At 32.1% G+C, this 23731-nt stretch overlaps 1 protein-coding gene across 1 annotated transcript in view; it reads left to right on the forward strand.

The window, feature by feature from the left end:
- LOC116414802 (uncharacterized) overlaps positions 1-23731 on the forward strand; it is a 121442-nt gene that overhangs the window by 62778 nt on the left and 34933 nt on the right. Inside the window, exon 3 of the mRNA XM_031918026.2 lies at positions 20912-21011. Within this exon, the coding sequence (XP_031773886.2) occupies positions 20912-21011 (100 nt within the window). The remainder of the gene's footprint in view (positions 1-20911; positions 21012-23731) is intronic.

Raw genomic sequence — 23731 nt, forward strand, 5'->3', positions numbered from 1 at the left:
CCCTCTGGTTTTATTATCCTCGAGCCTCTTGCTGCCTCTTTCTTCTGCTCTCCTTTTCTTCTCGTTAGAGTTTCATTTTCTTGAAGCGAGACGATTGCAAGTTTGTCTTTTCAATTCTTTTAGAGTTTTATCCATAATTACATGGACATCATTTTAACACTGTAGAGTTGAAGTTTATGGAAGAATGTTTGATTCTGATAGTAATTTATATATATATATATGTAATAGGACGAGGATAGGGAAATTAGGGAGACTGATTACTGTACTCTGATGAGTATAATATCTTACTGATTATATCCCAACTTGTACCAATTACTGATTATTGTCTTATTAATTATTGGGCTTTGATTAATACGTCTTATGAATTACTCTATTCAGACAATTACTGGTGCTTTTACTGTCAATTATTGTGTTTCATCACTGACTGTGATTAATGTCTTGGCAATTACTGTGCTCTGATATTACAATGGCTTACCTATTGTTGTGCTTTACGAATTATTACATTTTAACAATCATTATTCCGAAGATTACTGGAACTTTATCAATTACCAATTATTTTGTTTTTACCATTTTGCCATTTTACCGATTAAGATTACTTTTATCAATTATTGTATTCTGATTGATTAAAGTCACTTACTAATTACTCTATTGTATCATTTATTGTATCGTAATCGATTATCGTGTCTTGATTAATAATTTTGCCTTATAAATTATTTTCTTTTGAAGATATTTTATTAATAATTAATAATATTCTGATTGAATATTTTGTTATATCTTACAAATTACTGTGTGTCTTACTGTGGATTACATTTTCGCATGACACTAAATAAATCACTAGTCGTAGATAATCGAGAATTTTTCAAATTTGTGACGCTTAATTTTTTTTCTAATCTGATCGAAAATAACAGTAAGATATTTGATTTTATCCTCTATAACGAATCGAATATATTTTAGGTTATGTAAAATTGAAGCTTCAAGAAAGAACGTGTACGGAATACGGAATAATTAAAACGACAGATACGATTAATATGCAAATTATCCACTGCACGATTAATTTTTATTCTCGTGGTAAATTTTCTTTTTAATTCTATCGTGAAAAATTTCATATGGATGAATTTACTCGTACAAATTATTTATTTCTGAATGTAAGATAATAAATAACTTCTCTTTCTCCAATTTTTCCAAATGAAGATACTTTTTCGAGAACAGAAAATCTTAAATTTACTTAACTTAGTACAACCGATTAAAAAAAAAAAAAAAAAAAAAAACATCAAAATTCCAATTCATTTTTATCAAAATCCGTTATACATTAAAAGTATAAAATACATTTTCTTTCAATATAATCAATTCAAAAAACATAGGACAAATTTCTAAAGAGTGCACAACTTTCAAAAACTATGCTACATCAAAAAGTTGGAAATAAATTAACAATACAATGGACTTAAAAAAAAAAAGAAAAAATCCTTCAAAATCAAGAACATCCAAAAAGTTTAAAATACACTATATTTTTTTTCGCCATCCACTATGTCACCCTCGTTCCATCGTTGAAGGATTAAACAAATCGTTCACCGTTCGAATTACAATTCGAATCTTCTCGTTTGGAGCATGGAAAAGCCGCATTTATAGGCTGGTAGTTTCGAATCAATTGTTCATTCGTCATGGTCCATTTGAATGTAAACGAACCTCTTCGAGAGCCGTCCCCCCCTCTCTTTTTATTTCGTTTTATTTTTCACACAGATCGATGGACACAGAGAGATATGAATCGCGGCTGATCTGCCACGGCGTGATTCGCCATTTGCATAGGATCGCGGAATTAATAATAATATTTTACCCGAACGATCGGATTGGAAATGTTTTTCCATGCATTATGCATGTTTCTCGTCGAAACACTTTTGCAGAAACGGTAAATTCGTTTCGCGGAAATATTTGCTTAGCTAATGGGATTGGAATTAAACGGAGATTTTTAGCTCGATTTGAATTTTTTCTTCGAGTGTGGTCAAGAGTCTTTCTCTCTTGTTTATGGAAGGATAGAATTTAGAAGGTTGGGTATATCAGATAAGATGTTGGAGCGTAACAAGTGTTTGAACCTTACATAACCTTATTTCTCAATATGACGTCTCTGACGTCAAGTTCTGTATCTCTCATCGAGCTTTAATTGAATGAAAATACTGTTAAATACTCGTATTAATTATATGTATAAATTAATATGCATATATCACGATTGATTTTTCCCGAAAAGAAAAGAAAATATTAATTCACACCTGAATTCGAAATATTTTCGAAATAAATGTGGCAACGTTAAAAAATCTAAAGGATTATAACGTTATCGAATTATTAAATTCGCATACGAATTTTTTTACATTTGCAATTTTATAAATTTTACGAAATTTGGAACGAAAATATTTATTCGTATTTATTTTCACTTCATGAAATTGCAGATAATTAATTTGAACAAATTCTGACCAATTTTGTACGAGACAATAACCCTTTGGCAATTTTCCTGATGAATGGGCAGTTATTATCAGGAGAGAAAAGAGGATATTTATTTATTTCAATTTCACGAAAATTAAGGGGGGAAAAATAACGGAATAATAATTCTTTGATAATTTAATTGTTAATCGAAAAATTTCACACTCGCAAAATTATTTAATATCTATCTGCATTTTAATCGTGTTCAATTTTTACGCGAAATATCACAATTTGCTTATACCTCGTTTTGTTAAATGAGTAAAAAATAAAAAAAATTATAATATTTATAAAGAAATACTACTCGATCCTATCAATCAATTTGAATTGTTGAAATAAATATAATTATTAATCATTTAATTAATCAATTTTCATTCTTGAAACTATTATTACATTAAGATATTACTATTTTTATTAAGTATAAATTTAATCTCATTAATATAAAAAATAGAAAGAATTCATTTATTTATTTGAATTTTAATTATACCTTTCATTAACACGAATTATTACGAATTATTATACATCAGAAACATTATTATTTCCATTAAATATTATTAGTCTCGTTAAATAAAAGAAACGAAGCTTTATCTCATGACTCGTTAAACAAATAAATATTGAAGCGAACAAAACCAAAAAAAAAAAAAAAAAGAAAGAAAAAATAAAGCAAAACTCTGAACGCACATATTCATTACACAAACAAAACAAGAAAATAACAGGGAAGAGCGAACAAAACGTGGGGGACAAAGGAAAACACAGAAACAAAGGTGTATGGCATACTTTTTTTTCTTTTTTTTCCCTCTCTCCTCTCGTAAATACGCACGAAAGTGAAGAACACTAGGCCTCTCGCGATGCTTTCGACGAATCGGTTCCACGGGAGTAATTCGATAGAATACTTTGCAACTGCAACCTCTTGACACACGCTCGAGCGGATCTAGAACGTCCGATACGATCGATTCGAGGGCTCGTCGAGATGAGAAAAGACACTTACTGGTGGAAAACTATCGCCAACAGACTGATAAACGTGTTTTTGTTTGGAGAAAACTCCATCGAATTGCGCAGCCATGACACCTCTTCTTCTAGGGAATTTTAATTGAGTTATTCTTCTAGAAATTTTAACTATCAATGGATTGAAAAATAAACTTAATTACTGTTTTAATAAATTGGAGTTCTTTTTTTCTTTTTATTTTATACGAATTTTTTTGGATGAATATTTCTATTGCAATGCTTTGTTTGAAGTTTTGTTTCAAAGAAGAATTTTATTTGTTATATTTTCATGGATAGGATAATATAACTAGTTTTTCTTTAACAATATTTAAAATAATGGTTTGAATTTAAATGAATAAGTTAATTTGTAAGCTGCTTATTTTTATTTACTTTAACATTTATTTTAGTATTTGGAGATAATTGAAAAGTTAACAGTAGAACGAGAAAACTTAATAACGAGATATACTAATAAAGTGAAATGTAGTAGAAGATTGAACATGGAATATGATAAAATTATTTTTCTTGATGGCAGTGATTCAGAATAAAATTGATAATAATCCAATCATAAATATTATAATAAGAATTATATTATTACAATATAATAAATTTTAATTCATTTTTATATTAATGAACATTCATAAAACATACAAGCCAAGCATTAAATCTTTATTAATTTAGATAATGATTGTTTTTCACACATCACTACTCTTTTATATTTAAAACCTGTATATATATATATATATAGAATATTTTTTTTCCCAATGAAATTCTACTTTTTGGTCATATTTTAATTAAATTAATTGAAATTACTTTTTGAATAATTATATTTTTAAATAATTTATACATATATATATTTCCTATGCATCTTATATTTTTTTCTCAATTCTTACATATTCCTTAAATTTTCCTTTAATAATTACATTTCGATTAAATTTTTTCAAAGTGTTTTTTTAACCATCCAATAAAAAGATACCTCAAAGAGAAAACTATCTCACAAGAAATTCATTTGTCTCCGACTTCGTCGTTCAGTCTTTTTTTTTTTTTTATCTTTTCTTATCGTCGAATCTGCAGTTCATGAATTTCTCCTTATATTATTTCAAACTTTTCTCTTTCTATGCAAATAGACGACAATTTGAATATTCTTAGTGGAAAATGAAAAAGATCGAATCTCTTAAAATGTAATACCTAAAATGTAAAATGTTGTCTGTTGTATAGAATATAAATTAAACGTAAAACTATATACGAAATCATTCACGTGCAATACTATGTTATCATTATAGATCGTGAAAAGACAAAAACGGAGCACATTGTTCCGTTCCATCGTTTCGAAACATTTGAAGCTAAAACTCATTTGAAACTTCGTTGGAGAGCACTGAAAATTCAGAAAAATGTACTTTTATCACGACGATGGAAAGTTATATAATTAATCCTCTTTCATAAAAACTTTTTCTTTGTTCGATTTATTATTAATTTAATTCTTTAAAATCAATTTAAGCAAAAAGAAAAAAAAATTCCATTTTAAATGTTTAAAATTATTCAATTTATTATGCAGCTTATCAGATTATTCAACTTCTGAATTATTTCAAAGCATAATAGAGTCATGGAATAGCAAAATATAGATAATTAAAGATTTTTTCAGACAATCAATCGAGTTCTTAAACCGTGTTATTCACGTGTCGAATTCCGAATGAAAGATTACGATCCTACCCGAATCTATCCGATTCCGCCCGAATTTGTCCGAATTTTTCCGATTCGTCCCGAATTTGCAATCTCTCCCGCGCAAATTGTAATAATAGACAGAAATGGTGTTGAGAATAAAATTTACTTCAATAATTTATTATTCAAAGCATCGAATAATTGTAACGGCCTTTTAAATAAATGAATAATAAAATTTTAATCGAAATTTTTTTAACTCATTACTTTGTCAATTGTGTTAATGCTCAACTTTGCTAACACTCTGAATTGAAACACGAATTATCATAATACATATTTTAAAATTAATCCTGGCTAATAATTGACATAATAAGATCCAATATAAAAAATATTATATTATTATCGTCCATAGAGAAATCAATTCCATAATATATATCTCATATTATATTTCTATATAAATAGCAAGAATTATTATTATTTAAATTACTCTATTACCAATCAATGATCCAGTCTTTTTTAAGTTTCTCCAACTGACAATATTAAAAATCATATTTCTTTTCCACGAAACTCGTACAAATCATTCGATGAAACAAACTACATATCCGTATATTTTCCACCTAATAATTCGAGTTGGCAATTAAAGGGAATGCTCTTTATCAATCCGAATAAACAAATTGTCCTGAGCTTAATCGTTGTCAGAACACAAGGATACAAGAAGGAACTTTTTAATGTTTCTCATGTATGCTCGTCGTGTCTGTAAATCCTGCCCTAGCCTCAGGGTCGTCGCGTGCAAATTACGTGCACCCTGGTCGAGGGTAACTGGAAGAGGGGAGGGGAGTGGAGAGGAAGAAGAAGAAGAAGAAGAGGAGGAAGAAAAAGGAAGGAAGACAGAGAGGGAATGAAGGGAATGATCTTTCGCGAGCTAGCGCTAAACAGGCTACTTTGTATTGCATTCGCTCGTTTTCAACGAGACAAATGGCTTTCCCCTTTCTTTTCATTAGTTTCTTTCTCACTCCTCCTCTTCTCCCCCCTCTCCTGATCCCTGGTACGACTGAAAGAAATGAACGAAACAACGATGTTCAGGCGGTAATTATTTTCCCATCCGTCTTGATGGATCTCGCTTTTAGGTTAGGTTAGATTCAAGATGGCGGACCTGTTTTAATCGTTCACCAATTAGCCGGACAAAATTGTTTGTTTCAATCCATCCATTCCTTCAAAAAATTAAAAAAAAGAAGAAACCTCGCTTTTTAACAGTTATTATATAGAGAATCCTTCTCTAAATAATATTCGAATTGCAACAAACATCTTTGATTTAAACTTTTTTTTTAAAAGTCTAAAAGTTTCTCGAAACAATTACGAGTGTAAAGGATTCTCCCTTCCCAAAAAAAATCATCATTTGGTCAAGTTCGTCGAGGATTCACAGATCGTGAATATCCAATAGTTTGGTGGCACCGAGTGTGTATTCGATCGAGGTCTTAATTGCCGCCTAAATTATCCTCCATTAGCAAAATCAGGAGTATCGCATGCAGGCCGCACACCTACGCGGCTGCTCCATTATCGAAATCAAATCTACCCGGGCTATACTACTCTATTAATAGACGATTCGAGGCGGGGAATAGATCGGAACGAGTGCGCTCCTTCCCGCCGACCGAGGAATTGATCGCTCGACTAATTGGAATTCGACGAAGGATCGCGGTTACGTCGTCTGGCAAAACGTAGTCGATGCTGAGTGCTTTAATGGCTCGGTTCTTTTGCCATCCGTGGAATTGAAGTTAATGGAATGAAAAGTCTGTGTGTTTTTCTTTCCCTCTTTCTTTCTTTGTTCCTTTTTTTCTTTCTTTTTTCTTTTTTTTTTTTTTTTTTATTCGAGTACTTTTTCATCTTTTTTTTTCCTTCCCTCCTCACCACTCTCTCGCTTTTTTCCCTCCTCGCGTCGAGGATAACGAGAAAGATTTATGATAATTTTTCTCGATGATTAAGATTAGGATCAGAAGAATTTTTTTTTCTTTTTAATTTTTCTTTGTTTTTCTTTTGATTATAATTATTCCCTTGCAGGGTTCGTTTAAACTTGTTTACGCGTTTTCAAATGAAATTTGAAGAAAATTGGAAGTATTTTGGAATTTGAGAACTTTTTTAATTTCTCGTTATTTTTCGTTTTTCTTTTTATGTTGGGAATACTGAAATATGTTTATAGAATTTTTAAATTATATAAAAACAATAATTATGATATAAAAATAATTGACACGATTGCAAACGAAAGTAGAAAGATCCCTTCTGGATCACCACGATCTATTAGGAATAGGAGATGTGGCAGAACGAAAATAATGGTTTTGGAAAGATGAAGTTGAAAAAAAGAAAAGTTTTTTCCATGAACTTCTTCTCCGAGTTCTTTCTTTCGCCGAGAATTACCTTTCTCTGTCTATCGAAACGATATACGAGAAAGAAATGGAATGAAACGAGAAAATTTTTCGAAAAAAAAAAAAATTAACAAAATATTGAAATTTATTGTTTCACCCTTCATTAATTAACTCAATGCTATATCGATTTGTTATATTATTCCATGATAATTAAATTTCAATTGAAACAGAGGATTTCAAAAACTGCAATTTAAATAATATATTAATTGAACGAAAAAATTAATTAAAAGAGATTATAAGAGAATTCGAGATCGAGGAACATACATTTTGGATGTAATCTAATAAGAAAAGATAAAAGAGTTTGTGAAAGTAGGAGAGGGGAGGAGTTCATTGGGACATTAAGAAAGGAAAATCGTAAGAAAAGAAGTGTTCAAAGAAGAGCGACAAAATTCTTTCGACTTGTTCCCAATTTATCCATGCAATTCTTTTCAAGAGAAAAAAATCCAAGATAGACGGAAGGAATCGACGGGCAAAGAGGGCGGGAAAAGAATTCGATCAGCCGGAAAGGGAGGACTTGGACGAGTGAAATGCAAGGGAAAAGCGGGTGAAAATCGAGAAACCATGGCTGGAAGGAGGGGAGGAGGCAGATATCTTTTATTCTCTTTAATACTTCCCTGCTCTCCAATTCCAACCCTTTTCCAACAACTGTTTACACCGGACACTCCTTTCTTGGCCATTGGCATTAACGATCACGCGAACGAAGCAGGTACAGTTGCATTCCAAACCCTCTTTTTAAACGCCTTCCCCCCTTGATCCGTGAAACTCGAGAACAATGATTATTCTTTTATTTATACAGTTTGATAAAAAGACGCAATACATTGAATACTACAATTAATATTCCATAAATATTATTATATTAAAAATATTCCATTCCCTTGTGATCAACGAATGGGTTAAAACGAAAGGAAGAAACTGTAACTGATTGAATAAACGACCAACTTATTATTTAGAACGATAGTTTTAAATTTATCACGATTGAATATTTGTACTCTTAAAATTGGCGAATACCATCTAAGATCCATCCTCCGTCGTATCATCCTCCGTAAACAACATTAATAAATCATACGGCTGGACAAGCAACCCATCTGCTCTCATCCCAACTATTACACGACGACCCATAATTCCTTCGAGTGCACACACCATCGTCTTGCCGATTATCCAAAGTTCCGCCTTATCTCGGGCCAAAGTGATTTCCGGTTGCCCACCTGCGTAGCCTGTGTCCTTAATCCCCTTATCTCTTGGAAGATAAACAGATTCGGGGATCGTGTAATGACGACCAGCAGTTAGTTATGCGAACAATTCTCTATATATATAGTATTTTGATCGATCGAGCTGTCCAACCAACTCGATAAACCCGACTGACTCCGATCTCTGTGTTGTTGTTCTTGTCTAATAGCCGTTCGAGGATCGATTAATGGATTGTTTCCAATTGCGGGGATCCGGGAATTTCGTCGAGTGCGTTTTGTAAAGTGTAGCCAGGTGGAGGAATTTGGAAACGGGGGGGGAGGGTGGAGGAGGGTTGGAAATTTTAATGGACGATGATTTGAGAATTGGAATTATTTGGAATATTGGAAGAGATATAATTTGAGAGAGATAATGTGAAATTAGAAAGAGATTAAAATAAATTTTTTATTAATCTTGTTTTTGGATTTTGAGTGTGAAGTTTTTTTTTCTAATTTTCTCTATTCTACTCTATTGTTATTGAGGATAAAATGAAACAGTTAAAGTCAAAAAAAAAACAATTTTCCATATAAAACTTTCTTAAGTAGTACAAACAAAAATTAATCGAACGCTCGTGCGTTAACCAGACGTCTAACAATTTCTATACAATTTCTTCTTTGATGAAATGAAATTAGCTCGACACGATAGAGATCGTTTTCTCCTTCCCTGTCAATTACCACGCGAGTTATTTTTAATTTCGGGCCGGTTTCAACGAAACCCTGTTTTCCTACGACATTCGAGCTGTTTGAACCAAGTAGCCGACTCAAACAAAAATATGGATGGAGGGAAGATTCGATTACATACTGATGTTTGCCAAACAAAGGTATCATTGTTAACTAATAAAAGAGTAAGTCGATTATGTGACTGAGTTTCAATTTCAATGATTGCAAATAATTTGTATCTTATCATTAAATAAACTTCTTTAAATTTGTATTATGCCAATTTGTTTGCATTCGAATTTCAATCGAACGCTTCAAATTTACTAAAAATAACTTATTTCCATCCATAAATTCTATGTAACGATATAGCAACGATCCTTTTTTTCGAAAATTAAAACCAGTCGCATATATAGAAAAAAAAAAAAAAATTGTTCAGAATCTCGTTCTCTGTAATACATTTGAAAATCATCGAAATCGGAGAGGAAATAACCTTTCTGCAACTTCACCGAATTTCTACGATACTTTCAATCTCGTCCAACCAATTTTAACGGCGTTAATAGTCACACGACGAGGATCGAAACAATCTGACTCCTTTATTCGTCCATTTCAAATCCCACGTCGTGCCACAGCGAACCAGTCGAGTGGAACTCGTGTAACACGGCGAAAATTCCCAATGGCCCGTTCACTGGCCGCTCAAGTAGCCGCCATTACTGTACCCGCGAGACTATCGCGTTTCGATTATTCGATAAAGTCGAACGAGCGATATATCCGCAAACGGTCGGTAACAAAGACAACCGTCAATATTGGCCGATAAACAATCGAGACGCATGATGATTCGCGATCAATCGAGTCCGTTGTTTCACTCGCGATTACGATATCTCGTTTAATGATGCACGATCGACCTCTTCTAATTAGGATAGCTTATATCGAGAATTTTTAATAATATTGCTTTAGTTTTCTTAATATTTTTGTTTCTTTTTTTCCCCCGAGATACACTTTGACTTTTAATCGAAGAGTAGTTTATAATGATTCAATTATTAAATATTTTGAAATGTTTGTTTTTCAACAAATTTTTGTTAGAAAATTGAAATAATTAATGATAAAATTAAAAGTGTTTTTTTAAGATTTCGATATAAAGTATTGTCATTTTGTAAATGGATAAACGTATTACGTTTAAAAAGAGTTATTTTTGATCGATTAATTAAAATATATATTGAATTATTATTTAAATTTTTTTATATTTTCATCTATTTCTTTCATATTCATATTTTCATTCTAACGATTTAAAGTGTAAAATAAAAAAAAAGGATGAAAATATATAGAATCAATAGTGATTGAGATAAAAACTATTAATATCGGTTTTATTTTAATTTTAAAAAAATTAGAATGGAAAAAGAATTGTCTTATCTAGTTTTAATCTTAAAATTATTAAAATTTCTGATGGACCTTTTTAACCAAAGTGTACATAGAATGAGCTAGTATCTGATAATAATTTATCACAAAGAATGAAGAGCATATTAATTGAGACTCTTGTTTTTGCAATTTTTCCTAAATTAGAATAAAGAACTCTTACAATTATAAATAACAATTTTCTAGAGATTTAATATTTTATATGTAAATCCATTAATTATTACAATTATATACAAAATCTTCACAATAACAATATTTTATATTATTATTATCATCATCATCATTATTCTATTCTAAAATACCTATATTTCCAAAACTTAACCTTACATTTTTTCCTTCTTTCATAACCAAAGATAAATCTTTGTCAAATATTTTTTCTAAATATGTTTATTTGATCATTAATTATTATACAAGCAATTTTAATAGTAATAATATTTTGTAATCAATATATTCCTCTATTTTTCATCATTTCATTTTTTGCATCAAAGAGTCAACAAACATTAATCCCCATTTCTCTTCCAAGCAAAACCTAACCTCTCATTTTTTTTTTTTTCCTCTCCCTCGTAACCAAAGAAAAATCCGGTTATAAAGGGTTAATGTAACGAAAGAAAAAGGTGTCCTGTGGCGAGGAAACAGTTTTTCATCCAATGTCGACCTTTTTTTGCCGCATCACGGTCATAATTCACATGAATTAACCGTAAACTTATCACGATCGCCATCTTCGTTTCTCTAGCGTAAACGCATCGTAGATTAGGTTCACCATGAAATTCTTTATCTCTCGTGTTTCCCCTACTACACCCTCGTTCTACTCGAGGGTGTAGCATATCGAATAACCTTCTTCTCATCCCCAACGTTGTTACAGAGCGGTTTTCATCGCGAACGAGAATTTTTGCCTTGATTAGAGACTCCTGTGATGAGTCGCCTATTTATAACTTTTTCTTCCTAGGGAATAAATGAAGGATACTGGGTTTAAAGCGATTATTCTTGAAAGAAGAATGAATGGTTTTCAGCGTCGATTTTTTGCGTCGAAACCAGATTGAAGCTCTTGTAAATGGGATGGAATATTTCGTTCCCCTTCCAATATTCTTTCCACGTAAATTTTAATTTTTAGGTTAGGTGGGTAAATTTTTGAACAAGGGAATTGCAAATTTGAGAATTAAATAATTTGAGAAACGTAGATCTTGAATTGCGTTTGAAAAAATAGAAATATATTTATAAATTTTGGAAAGTTAAAGATGCGAAAATTCGGAAATCTGAGAATTTGGAAAGTGAAAAAAGATTCGAACGAGTTGAATTGAACGAATAAATTTCTCAAATTTTTCGACGCTTAAGAAGTGAAATGAGAAAATGAGAAAGGAAGAAAGGAAACAATCACTTTCGCGAGGAATCTTATGATTGCAGAAGGCGTTAAGAAGAGGTGGTGCAAATGAACATTTTTATTCGCGAATCACGTCTCCGCGAGGAACAGTGGCAAGATCGTTTGTGATCACGTTTTCTCGCTGCAACTCGAAGCAATTGCAATCCGTAATCTTATCACGTGGAAACCCACGCATTATTTTTTTTAATACCAAACCTGTCGATCCTCTCTCATCCTCGTGTCTTCCTCTGCACGAAGAACCGCGTGGTAATTACTTTTTGTTTGATTTAAATTTGATTATTCGCGATATGATATGATTTTCGTGAGGTTAAAATTCTTCGATCTCCCTTCTTTTTAAATATATATATTTTTCTTCGTACCCGATATTGCAAAATAGCAATTCGATTTGTTAAATTATTAATTCTGTTCTGATGGAATTTTAATTTTAATTAAGTTGCGTCTTCTTTAAACAAATTGATAAAGATGATATATATTTTCTCGCAGTGTTAATCGACGAAAAAGGATTTTGAAAAATCTTGAAATGTTTAAATATTTGTAGACATTTATTCAAGATGTAATGATGGTGGAATATTTTCGTGAATCGCCACTCCCTTGTGCCTCTTCCGGAACAATTCGCAAACCAAGAAATGAATTTATTGCCCTGATTCGGTATCCCTCGATCCCCTCGATCACTTACAAGTCATTTAATCCTGTCTCAGTTTTCTTGAAATTGCACGATCGTCTTGTATCTCCCCCTCCCCCAAAATGGGGAAGATTGGAATCGATGATACGTATACATACTTAAACAATTTTTAATACAACCTGAAATTTACTTTTAATAAAAATTATCGTTATGCAAATCATGCAGAGCATCTGCTGCTAAAAATTCTCTTAAACTTCTTCATCGAAGAAAAAAAAAAATGAAAGAATAAATTTAGCCTCGTTGATATTTCTTTTTTATATTTCACGATAAATATAAAATTTAGAATAACGAAACGAGAGAATCATACAACAATTCCCTCTACTAAAAAAAAAAGAAAAAGATCAAAATCTTTCTATCGCATATACATAATAACAATATATTTCCAACGAAACGAAACTGTCCATCTCGAACTTCTCGACTCAAGAGAATCATGTTTTCTTTAAAAAAAAAAAAAAAAAAATCACCCATCTTCAAGAACAATATAAATCCAACCAGTAACATCTTACGTTTCCTCGAATTTCCACAATACGTGTATCGGTTACACTCGATTCTTCTCGTCGATTTAACGGCCATTCTCTTCGAGGGAAACTCGTTCCACTCGTTATCAACCCTCTTCCCTCGTGGTTATCGCCAAGCTTTTCTTTCCCAATCGGTTTCTTTCTCTTCGAGTTTGATATCGCGATGCGTTCGTTTCTCGGTCGAAACGAAAACGGGACCAATGGCACGAAATGGACCAGATAGGATTGGTTGAAACGGGGGAAGGGGAGGACAGGGAGATGAGTGGAAATGACCGTTCGAACGATGGGAACGAAGTAGTATTCTTGATCGATTCGAAATTTTCACATGAGATATGGATGTCGAGGATGATTGAGAGGTTTTTGGAAATTTGGTTAATAAATGGATTTTCCTTCCGATAAATCGAATTTAGAAACATAGTTTTTGGGATTGATTTGCAAGAGAAATTTCGAAATAGGAAATTTTGAAAATTTGAGATGATGATTTTGGTGGAGGGTTGAAAATTCGGAAATATGAAGCTTTGGCTATTTGATATAAATTTAGTTTTAGATTCTGAGGAAATTTTGATAGGGTTTGATCGAGGATGGACGGAATGGAAAATTTGAAATGTAGATGATTTCGGGTGTGGAAAGTTGAAAATTTAGAAAATTGAAATTTCGATTATTTATTAAAACAGAGAATTAAAAATTAACAAAAATTGGAATGTTGGAAATTGAAAATTTGAAACATTGGAAATTGAACAATTTGGAAATTTAAAAAACTTTGGAATTACGGATATTCAAAAGTTTTCAACAATTAAAAAACTTGTAATCGTAGGAATTGAAAACTTGAATATTTAGAAATTAGTAAAACCTTGATTGCGTGGAAATTTGAGAATTAAGAAATTTCAAAGCTTAAAATTTAGTAAAGTTTATTTGAAAATTTGACAATTAGACGAAAGTTGAAAAATTAAAACTTGGCGAAAAGGAACAGGAAAATATTGACGTTCAATCTATTCGAAATCAATTTTCGTGTATTTCGCTCGAATTCGACAGAAATTCGTTTCAAATTGTATCGCGAGGGAAATTTCAGGAGTAATATTCTTCTTTCGGGACACTATGGGCCGCCATGAATTCTCAATATCCGGAACACGTGTTGTCAGGTCTGGAAAGAAAACAAAGTATCCAGAAGACGAATGTGACGGCAATAAAATACGATCATCAACGAGTTATAGTGTTTTCTCGATGTCCGTATTTTGCTTATTGTCGTAATGTGGATCGTTGCTCATTCGTGTAATCTTGAATCATCGTCTATTTAAGTCTTTTGAGTGATAAGATTTTAAAAAAAAATAAAAAATAAAAAGATAGTCTGTATTATTATTGTTTCATTGCATTCGTGAAAATTTTATTTCATATTGTGAAGTGATGGAATATAGAATATAGATGAAGAAATATTGGAAGGTGGATGTGTATGCAAATACTTGTAATATGAAGCATAATTATACAGGGTGTTTAAAAAATAATTCTGAAAATGCATAAAATGCTACAATACTTTATAATTTGATTGAAATGTTAAAAATTAAGTTCGCTGAAGGAATAAAATTAGAAAGATAAAGAACAAAAAAAAGAGAGAACAGAGTAGGAGCGAGAAAGTTAAAACCGGCCTCGAGAAAATTAAACTAACAAGGGACCTTGCAAAAAAAGCGAGCGACCAACATCAACCGGTGGATAAAATGGTAGAGGAAAAACCAGTGAAAAACAAATGAAAACAAAAAAAAAAAAAAGAAGATGGAGAAGAAAGTGCAAACACAGAGAAGCTAAGAAGAACGATATAATAAATTGTCAAACAGGAAGAAAATAAGAATCAAAATGGGTACTGGGAAGAAAAAGGTGGAAAAGAATAACGTGATACACAATGTGTCCAAAATTAATTCACAAATTATATATATAAAATATAACATCTTTATATATTTATCCTCTCCACAAGAAAAGACTGCATGTTGTTACTTATTAATAATTATTTATTTGCCAGTTAATACTTATTATTCATCATCTATGAATCATTTTTCATAGAAAAGTTAGTTAGTGAACAATTTTTGATAATTTCCATTCGCAAATTAATATCTGTGCCCAGAAAAGTTGCGAAATTTTTGTTTCGCCCCTTCTTTTTTTTTTTTTTTTTTTTCCAAGCGAGGAGAAAAAGAAGAGGGGAAAGCTTGCATCTGTTCGAAAGGGTGTTGGGTCAACGTGAACCATGACATTTCCGGGCGAGACACGAGCTTATTTGTAGAACACGAAGTAGAAACACATCCGCTGGTAATTTCATATCGGGAAAGCTGTTTCCGCGGTATGCAAATAAATTCTAATGTCTTCGTGTGTATATTATAACAAAGTCAGTGTGAATAATGCTGGAGGCGGCGTTTGACCGTGAATACGCGTAAAAATTACGAAAAATTGCGTACCAGACGTTATCTCAGAATTTATTTCCCCTCGTTTAACAGGAATTGTCGTGGAATTCTTATATTTTTTTAAGAACTCTTAAGATTTTTAGTTAACTTTAACGAATGGCTAGTTTTTAAAATTGGAGATAAATTTGCACGTATATAAATGTGTGTGATGATTATTATCAATTATTTATAATTATATTTGTAATTAATGAATTTTTGTATCTCGTATAAAAAGGATTTTTGAACGAATTTTAATAATTTTGATAAATTATAAGTATTGTTTATTTCTTTTTATTTAGATCATGGGTTGATAAATAATATTCATTCAATCGTAGCAATGTCTATATTATTTATCTATCCTAATTGGCCAAACCCAATTATAATCACCCCCAATGTTCCAAATTTCCAAATAGTTTATCCTCAAACAATCTCATGGAGTTATATTCCAATTATAATTGTAAGTAAACATTGTAATATAATATCTGCAAACATATTACTGTATATGAGGGTTTATGGTATATTAGTACATCCGATACACGATAGCAAATAACGAGGAAACTATAATATTTTTGATTCGTCATTTTTTTTTTATGGCTAAGTAATTTATCGATATTGAAAAGTCATTTTATCCTTTATTAAACAAGTGATAATCATCTCTAAATTTTCAAATTTAAAAATGGCTAATTAAATAATAAAATAAAATGATCATCCGTAAAATTCGGAATTTTTAAATTTCAATAATTTATATGCAATTCTATAATTTAAATTTGCATCAAGAAAAAGAATAATTCTACTTTGAATATAATAGAAACATCTTATAATAATTATTTTCAAAATTACAAATCATCTGTCCGCATAATAATCTTTTCATTCTAATTAAATTAATGTCATAATAAATTAAAATTCTGAATATCAATAATTTATTTCAAATCTCACTGTCCACATATAATGCCATTTTAAAAATTTGAAAATCTTTTCAATCAAACAAAAATATAATATTCTTATAATAATCTTTAAAATTCCACAACGTTTAATCGATTAAATATCTATTCCCAAAATTCCAAATTTCAAAGTTTTAATAATTAATCTACATTATTTCATTCTGAGGATCAAGAGGATCTGTCGAAAATCTTCCTATAACGAACCAAAGCTCACATTATTCATCTCTAACGTTTAAAGTTTCAAAGTTTCAATAATTTACCTACAATTCCATGCTTCGTGCACACACCCACATCCTTATTTATTAAAAAACTTTCTATCCTAATTAATCACATCACTAACATCTATCTCGTACAAAATTTCAACCTCCAAAAATTCGACAATTTATCTACAATTCTAATCTAATTCACCGAATCCTCCATCTTTAAAATTCCAAAGTTTCCACATCAGAATCTATCAAAAATCAATGGACCAAGTTATCCTAAAGTTCCAAATTTCAAAGGCTTCTACAATTTGTCCACAAATAATCATATCCATCGACCAAAATCTCTCTCACCCCCAAAATTCCAAATTCCAAAAATCACCTATCCGCAAACAATCCCACGATTCAACCAATGATTCCATGGTCGAATAATTCGTGCCATAACCTCCAAAACGATTCTACTTAACCCCATCTCTTAAGATCTCTTCCGGAGCAGCACATCCCAATGGAGCAAGGGGGAGGAATCCTCTCCCACGCCTGTACACGTGCAGCGACCTTTTGGGGGCGAAGTTAATAAATTAGGGGGGAAAATGTTGGCAGAAGGTGTGAAATATATTTTTCTTTCGACGAGTCATCAAGTCCCGCCTACGATTCTCATTGAGACCGTGACATTTGGCTGTAATGTGTGACGAATGAAATTAGAATCGATTTTTTCTTTCTCTCTTGAATTTTCGTCGAAGTTGTTGGTGTTTGACTTTTATGGCGCTTGTGTGATAGATGTCTCTTCTTTGGAGAGTTGATGATTCTAGATATATTATTGAATGTTAAATATTTTGTATGTGTCTGATACATTTCTTGATCTTCTTTTTAAATTTTTCTTTTTAAATGATTGAGAACGAGAGAAGAATCGAAAATTCAGAACAGATTGACAAATTGTTGATAGTATAATTCGTCTCGTTATTTTCTTCTTAATAGCTTGTTTCTTTTTGCTTCTTTCATAGCTTACCTTGCCATCAGTTTCCTTTGAATTAAATTTTGGTCAACTGGAGAACTCGAGGAAGGGGGATTAAGTAAATTGATGAAATTTGGAGGAACCGAATGCAGTTTCTGAACTGGTGAGATTGTTTCCAGTACCTTGGAATAATTATATTAATTAGGGATTGATACTTGATCGGATAAATCAGATCAGATGATTGTTTTACTGTAGTTAAAAAATTTAATCAGAAAATAGGTATGATAATAATTATTGAATGATTATTATCATTGTTGATTCGTTTTATTGGTGAAAATAAAATTGTATATAATTGAAAAAAAAAAAATGTTCTTTTTCAATTGTTAATTATTATTCGATCGAAATTGCACAAGACAGATGCACAAGTTAGTTAGCTAAAATTGCTTTTGAAATTGCCTATTGCATCTATTAATCACAAAATCCTTAATTAATAGTGATATCGTTATATTAGAATCATCTATGTAGCTGTATTTGATACTTGAATTCGTAATATTAAATTTAATCCATCTTCTTCGATATAATTTTATTGATATTAATTTTAATTAAACAAATTTAAATACACGTCTTTATGCAAAACAATATGTAAACGTATTTTGAAAATACATTAAAAAATATAAATAATATTTAAAAACCAACATTAACGAATAATATATTATTAATACAAATATTCCCTCCAAGAATTTTTATTTCTTTATCTTCCGTTAAAAATAGAAATTTTATTCCCACTCGAATAAACTCGATCTCCATAATTCAACGTAATTCTCTTTTGATTTTTTTTTTTTTGAAAAATATCTCGATATCCCATTTTAGCCCACTCCATTCACAGGGGTAAAAAAGACTTGATCTCCATAATTCATACATATACATAATTCTCTTTTATGGCATTAGATGTACTATGTACACGCGTGAACGTGATCAGAGCGCGGGAAAAATGATTGAAAATTCCACGGTGAGTGGAACTATCGTTTGGTCGACCGTCTCTAATTTACAAGAACGTCGGCACGGCGTTCCAGAGGAAAGAGTTTACAGAACGTGTCTTTTGATCCACCTCGCCTCTCAAACCGACTCCGTCTATTTCCTCTCCAATTTCCGTTTTCCTTGTTTGTCGTTCGCCCGATGACGTTCGATAAATATTTTACGTGTTGTCGATACCGATTGTCTCACAGAGTCGAGATCGAGGATCTTGGGGGCAAGATGGCGGACCAAAAGTCCTGAAGTCTCTTTCACTTCGATTTTTACCTTCTCTCATTTTCGAGTCTCGATACGAGTTGATCAGAATTTTTATTTCCTCGTTATTTCGAATATCGTGTTTTTATTTTAAAGAGGACGGAAACACGAATTATTCAGATATAAAATATTTTTATTTGAATCAATGAAAATTGTGATAAAATATTGTAAAGATAGTAAAATAACTTTGTCATGTTTGCAGATGACTTAGACGATAATTTATAACAATTCGTACATTATATATATATATATAGTATTTGCAAAGATTTCGTTACATTACAGAAAATGAAAAACCAAATATACTTCTGATTACGGATTAAAGTTAATTTGTTCCAAGAAAAGGTTATATTCTCGTTACCAAGTTAAACAGGGGATACGAAACCGAAACTTTCCAAACAATTTTCCCATCCGTGCATAAATCGAAGCAGTTTTAATTCCACGAAGAAGAATAAAAAGAACGGGAAGACAATTGGCCGACTCCCTTTTCTTTAATCCAATTTCATCGTTGAATAGACTCGAGCAGTAAACAGATAAACCTCGGAATCCTAATCTTCGTCATTTTTAAACTTTCATTTTCTCTGATATAGAAATCACACAATTAGTTAATTTGAAAAACAATCACTAGCTCACCTAAATACCTTTCAAACTACGTCTTTCGTCTTCGTCTCGTAAGATGAATATATCACTTAAGAGGGATTCTGCCTGAAGTTGCGTAAAAAATTTAATCTGTTAAAATGGCGGATCTGGCCGCACTTTAAACCGTTCTTCGACACGCCACCCCTTCTTGCACAGGGGATATCGTGCGAGAGAAGGGGTTGGCGAATCGAGGATGCTTAACACGCGACTTTGCAAGGCCGCTCCGTGGGAGGCCATTTTATAACCAATTAGTTTCCCTCTTTAAGAAACTGCCTACGGAAGTAGCACTCCACCGTCCTTCGACTCGGTCGAAGTGGCTAACCAGAATAGAAAATCATTGTTCCGCGATGACTTCGGGGGCCAGGAGAGAGTCACGAACGAGCAGGAGGAGTGGTAGTGGTTGCAATGGCGGCCGTTTTATCGCGGTTGATGATCGAAGATCGAGGAGGTTGGCAGATTTAATTAACTTCGTTTTCTCTAAGCCGTTCCATTTTTATTTTTATTTTCTTCCTTCGTTGAAATTGCCCCGAGAATTCCTCGCGAAATTTATATATTATATATATTTATATTATATATTAATTGTTTTCTTCTTTTTTAAATTAGATCACCTTCTGACGATTGGTTATTTTGTTATTAATTTATTTTTGCGTTACAAATTGTGTATCACAAAGTTTTCTAATAAATAATGATTCCGAGATAATTTTTAGAAAACTCTCTGAAAACCGTTTAGCGTGCCAATTAGTTTGTAAAATGTATAGAGTTTGGAATGGAATGGAATAATGAACGAGGGTGAAATTACAAATTTGATGAGATAGAGATAGGTTAAAAAATATCAGAAAATGAAACGAAACGAAGTATGTAAATGAGAAATACTTGAAACTGGTTTAATCCAATTACGATACAATTATGAATATAGGTTGGTGCTTGAGGATTATAATGAAATTTACGGGAAATCGAAATTGTGGTAATTAAAGTTGAACGACTTTAGCCGAGGATCCTTCAAACGAAGAACGGCATTTGAATCGATAAAAAGAGTCGAATTTAATCGGATCTTTTAACCTTTTTTCCTTTTTTTTTTTTTCAGATTTCTGGCCACAGAAAAAATTTAATGCCGACAGTCTTCTTGCCCGATCGTCGCTGGATTATCCTGACCAGGAAGCCGATTTTAATGAAAGCCTTCCTCGGTAAGTCCTTTCTACAATTCATGCATTTGTCGGTGATCGTGGCTAAACAAGAATCGAGGATGGAAAGTTTTTCACTTTTTTGATAAAAAGAATAAAATAAAATAACGAGATCCGAATAAAAAGATTAATCAGAAATAATACAATAAAAAATAACTTTAAAGGTATAATCCAATAAGGAATTTCAAAATAGTTCCAAAAGTTTTAATATAAATTAATTAAATAATATCTAAAAATTGATTAATATTCCGTGATCATTATATATGAAGAAAAAGAAAGTATTTGCTGTTGTTCTCGTGGCTAAATGGGAAAAATGTTCGCTTTTGATCGAGTTGGTCCCACGATCGAATCCCCCAGATTATTGAAATTTATTTTCTTCGATTTTTTCCTCGCATTCTATACATTATTTTCTATCAGTGTCTTCCATATATCGTTAAAAATACTTTCTTTAAAATTAAAAATCACCATGGGAAAAAAAGATCTTCGAAAAATCAATCTGGAATTTTTCTAAATAGAAATTACACTCTTAATTTATAACTTGTGATTAAAATCATTCTTGAACAATTAATCTTATATTTCCTTTATTTATTTGTATCTCTTCGCAAATATTTCATTAGAAATAAATTTTCAGGATAGGAAAACTTTCAAATTTATAAATATCATCTTCTCTCTATTTGTATCTTTGAATTCTATGAGAAAAGACAATTTCTTCTTTGATCTTTAAAACGTTTTAAAAAAATTCTTCGAATCATGATCCTCTTCATCAATTTTCCTTCAAGATTTTTAATCCGCTAGTTCAACACGATGTTGAGCGATTTCAAATATAACATGCAAACGAATTTAAAGAACCTTCTACGGAGAAATCGATCCCTGGGGGAAGAGAAGGAGGAGAGTGTTTTAGGGATTTGTAAAACCTCTTCCCTCAGTGTTTCATGTATATATAATCAAAAACGTACAATTTCTTCTCTCTTTCTCCATTTTTCTTGAATTTGTGCCGGTACCCAGGGAAATGTATCCTCGTTTCCAACATCCTTCCAACTTGCACAAGATAAAAACACGCATGGAACGCACGATGCGCGCTTCTCTCTTTGTATCTCTCTCTCTCTCTCTCTCTCTCTCGCCATCTCTTCACGATTGATGATGAATGGCCGAGATTTAGTTCTGAAATACGAAAGAAAGCCTAGGGGTTGCTGCTGCCACGTGAAATCTGCAGCTGGTAGAACGAGCAACCCGAATGCAGAGAGATGCATTCTACGCAAGATTGGTTGTGTTTGCGAAAGAAAAAAAAAAAAAAAAAAAAAAACAGAAAATGGCTCGTTTAATGAACTGTATATCCTTCTCTCTCCATCCTGCCTCTTCCTCCATCCTTCATTCCGTAATGCAACTGCGATTTCATCAGAAATGACTCGCTGTCTGATCAATGGCCGACTCGTATCACTTAATCCTTGCGTAATGGTCGCTGGGGAACCGAACATTCCCGCGTATTATGTAAAACGAAGGTAATCTATTAATTTGTACCGTATCATCGATGGTCATCACGTGCTCTGCGTTAAATTAGGGCGATTGGATAGTTGGTGGATGAAGTGTTAATTGAAAGTAAGGCAGGCGAGTAGAATTTTCGATGCGCGAACATTCCGTCACGAAATTATCGTATTCCAGAATGCAAGTATAAATCTTCATAATCAAATCACCCACAAAACTTCTATATTTAATACTTTAAACTAAATTCCAAAAAACAAAATTAAAAAAATATTTTACATCGTACAGAATCTCGTACAGTGTAATTATTCTATCGTATCATAATAAGAAATAATCACAATTTTAAAAGAAGAAAATAGTAAGTAAACGCGACAATTGAATTAAACGATCGAAAGAAATTAAAAAAAAAAAAAAAAAAATCCATCAACGTGAAATCGTGAAGAGAATTTCACTCGATCGAATAAAGCGAAATCTCTAAGGGTGAATCGGTTGCAGGGTTTTAGGGGCCGGTGTTAGAAAAACACGGGTTATTACGGGTCGACGAGTCGAAACAATGGACGAGGGAGCCAGTGGAAACGGTTCGTACGTGTTCAGACGAATCCAGGCCAGCCACTGATAATCCGAAAAGGGATCTCCCAGCGATTTGTTCCAGTCTCTCGATCCTCCCTTTCTCCGTCTTCCTCACTTCTTACCCACTTCTTTCTCTGTCCCTCTCTTTCCTACGTCATCGATAACGATAACGATTCGCTCGTCGACGCATACCTAACACGATAATTTACGATCCTCCTCTGTTCATATCGAATCGAGTATTGTTCCCAAGATCAAGCGACAAAACTTCTTTTGAAAACAAAAGATGCATTATTTATATATAAAATCGTAGAAAGCTAGAGTAGAGCATAAAATTCGAAGAGAAATCTTTAACGAAACGCAAAAATTCAAGACGTGCCAAAACGATGAGATGTGTGCAACAATAAAATAAAATCCAAACGCGTTGTTGATCCAAGCAATAAAAAGAGGAAACTCGCAAACTTTCCGAAAAAAGATCGAAAAGAACGATGATAATCGGCCGAGTTTAGTTTCCACAGAGAATCCGGCGAGAATAAACATTTTCTCTTCACGATCCTCTCACCTCTGGGACGCATTAACCCCGCATGAAAAAAAGTCCCGAGATACACTCGCGTGATCCACTCGAAAAGTTTCGCAAATGGCGACAACTTCCGGATGTAATCGGGATCAGGACGCTT

Source organism: Apis florea, unplaced genomic scaffold (genome assembly GCF_048593485.1).
Source record: "Apis florea isolate Af1SG1 unplaced genomic scaffold, ASM4859348v1 contig_2272_pilon, whole genome shotgun sequence".
NCBI classification, from domain to species: domain Eukaryota; kingdom Metazoa; phylum Arthropoda; class Insecta; order Hymenoptera; family Apidae; genus Apis; species Apis florea.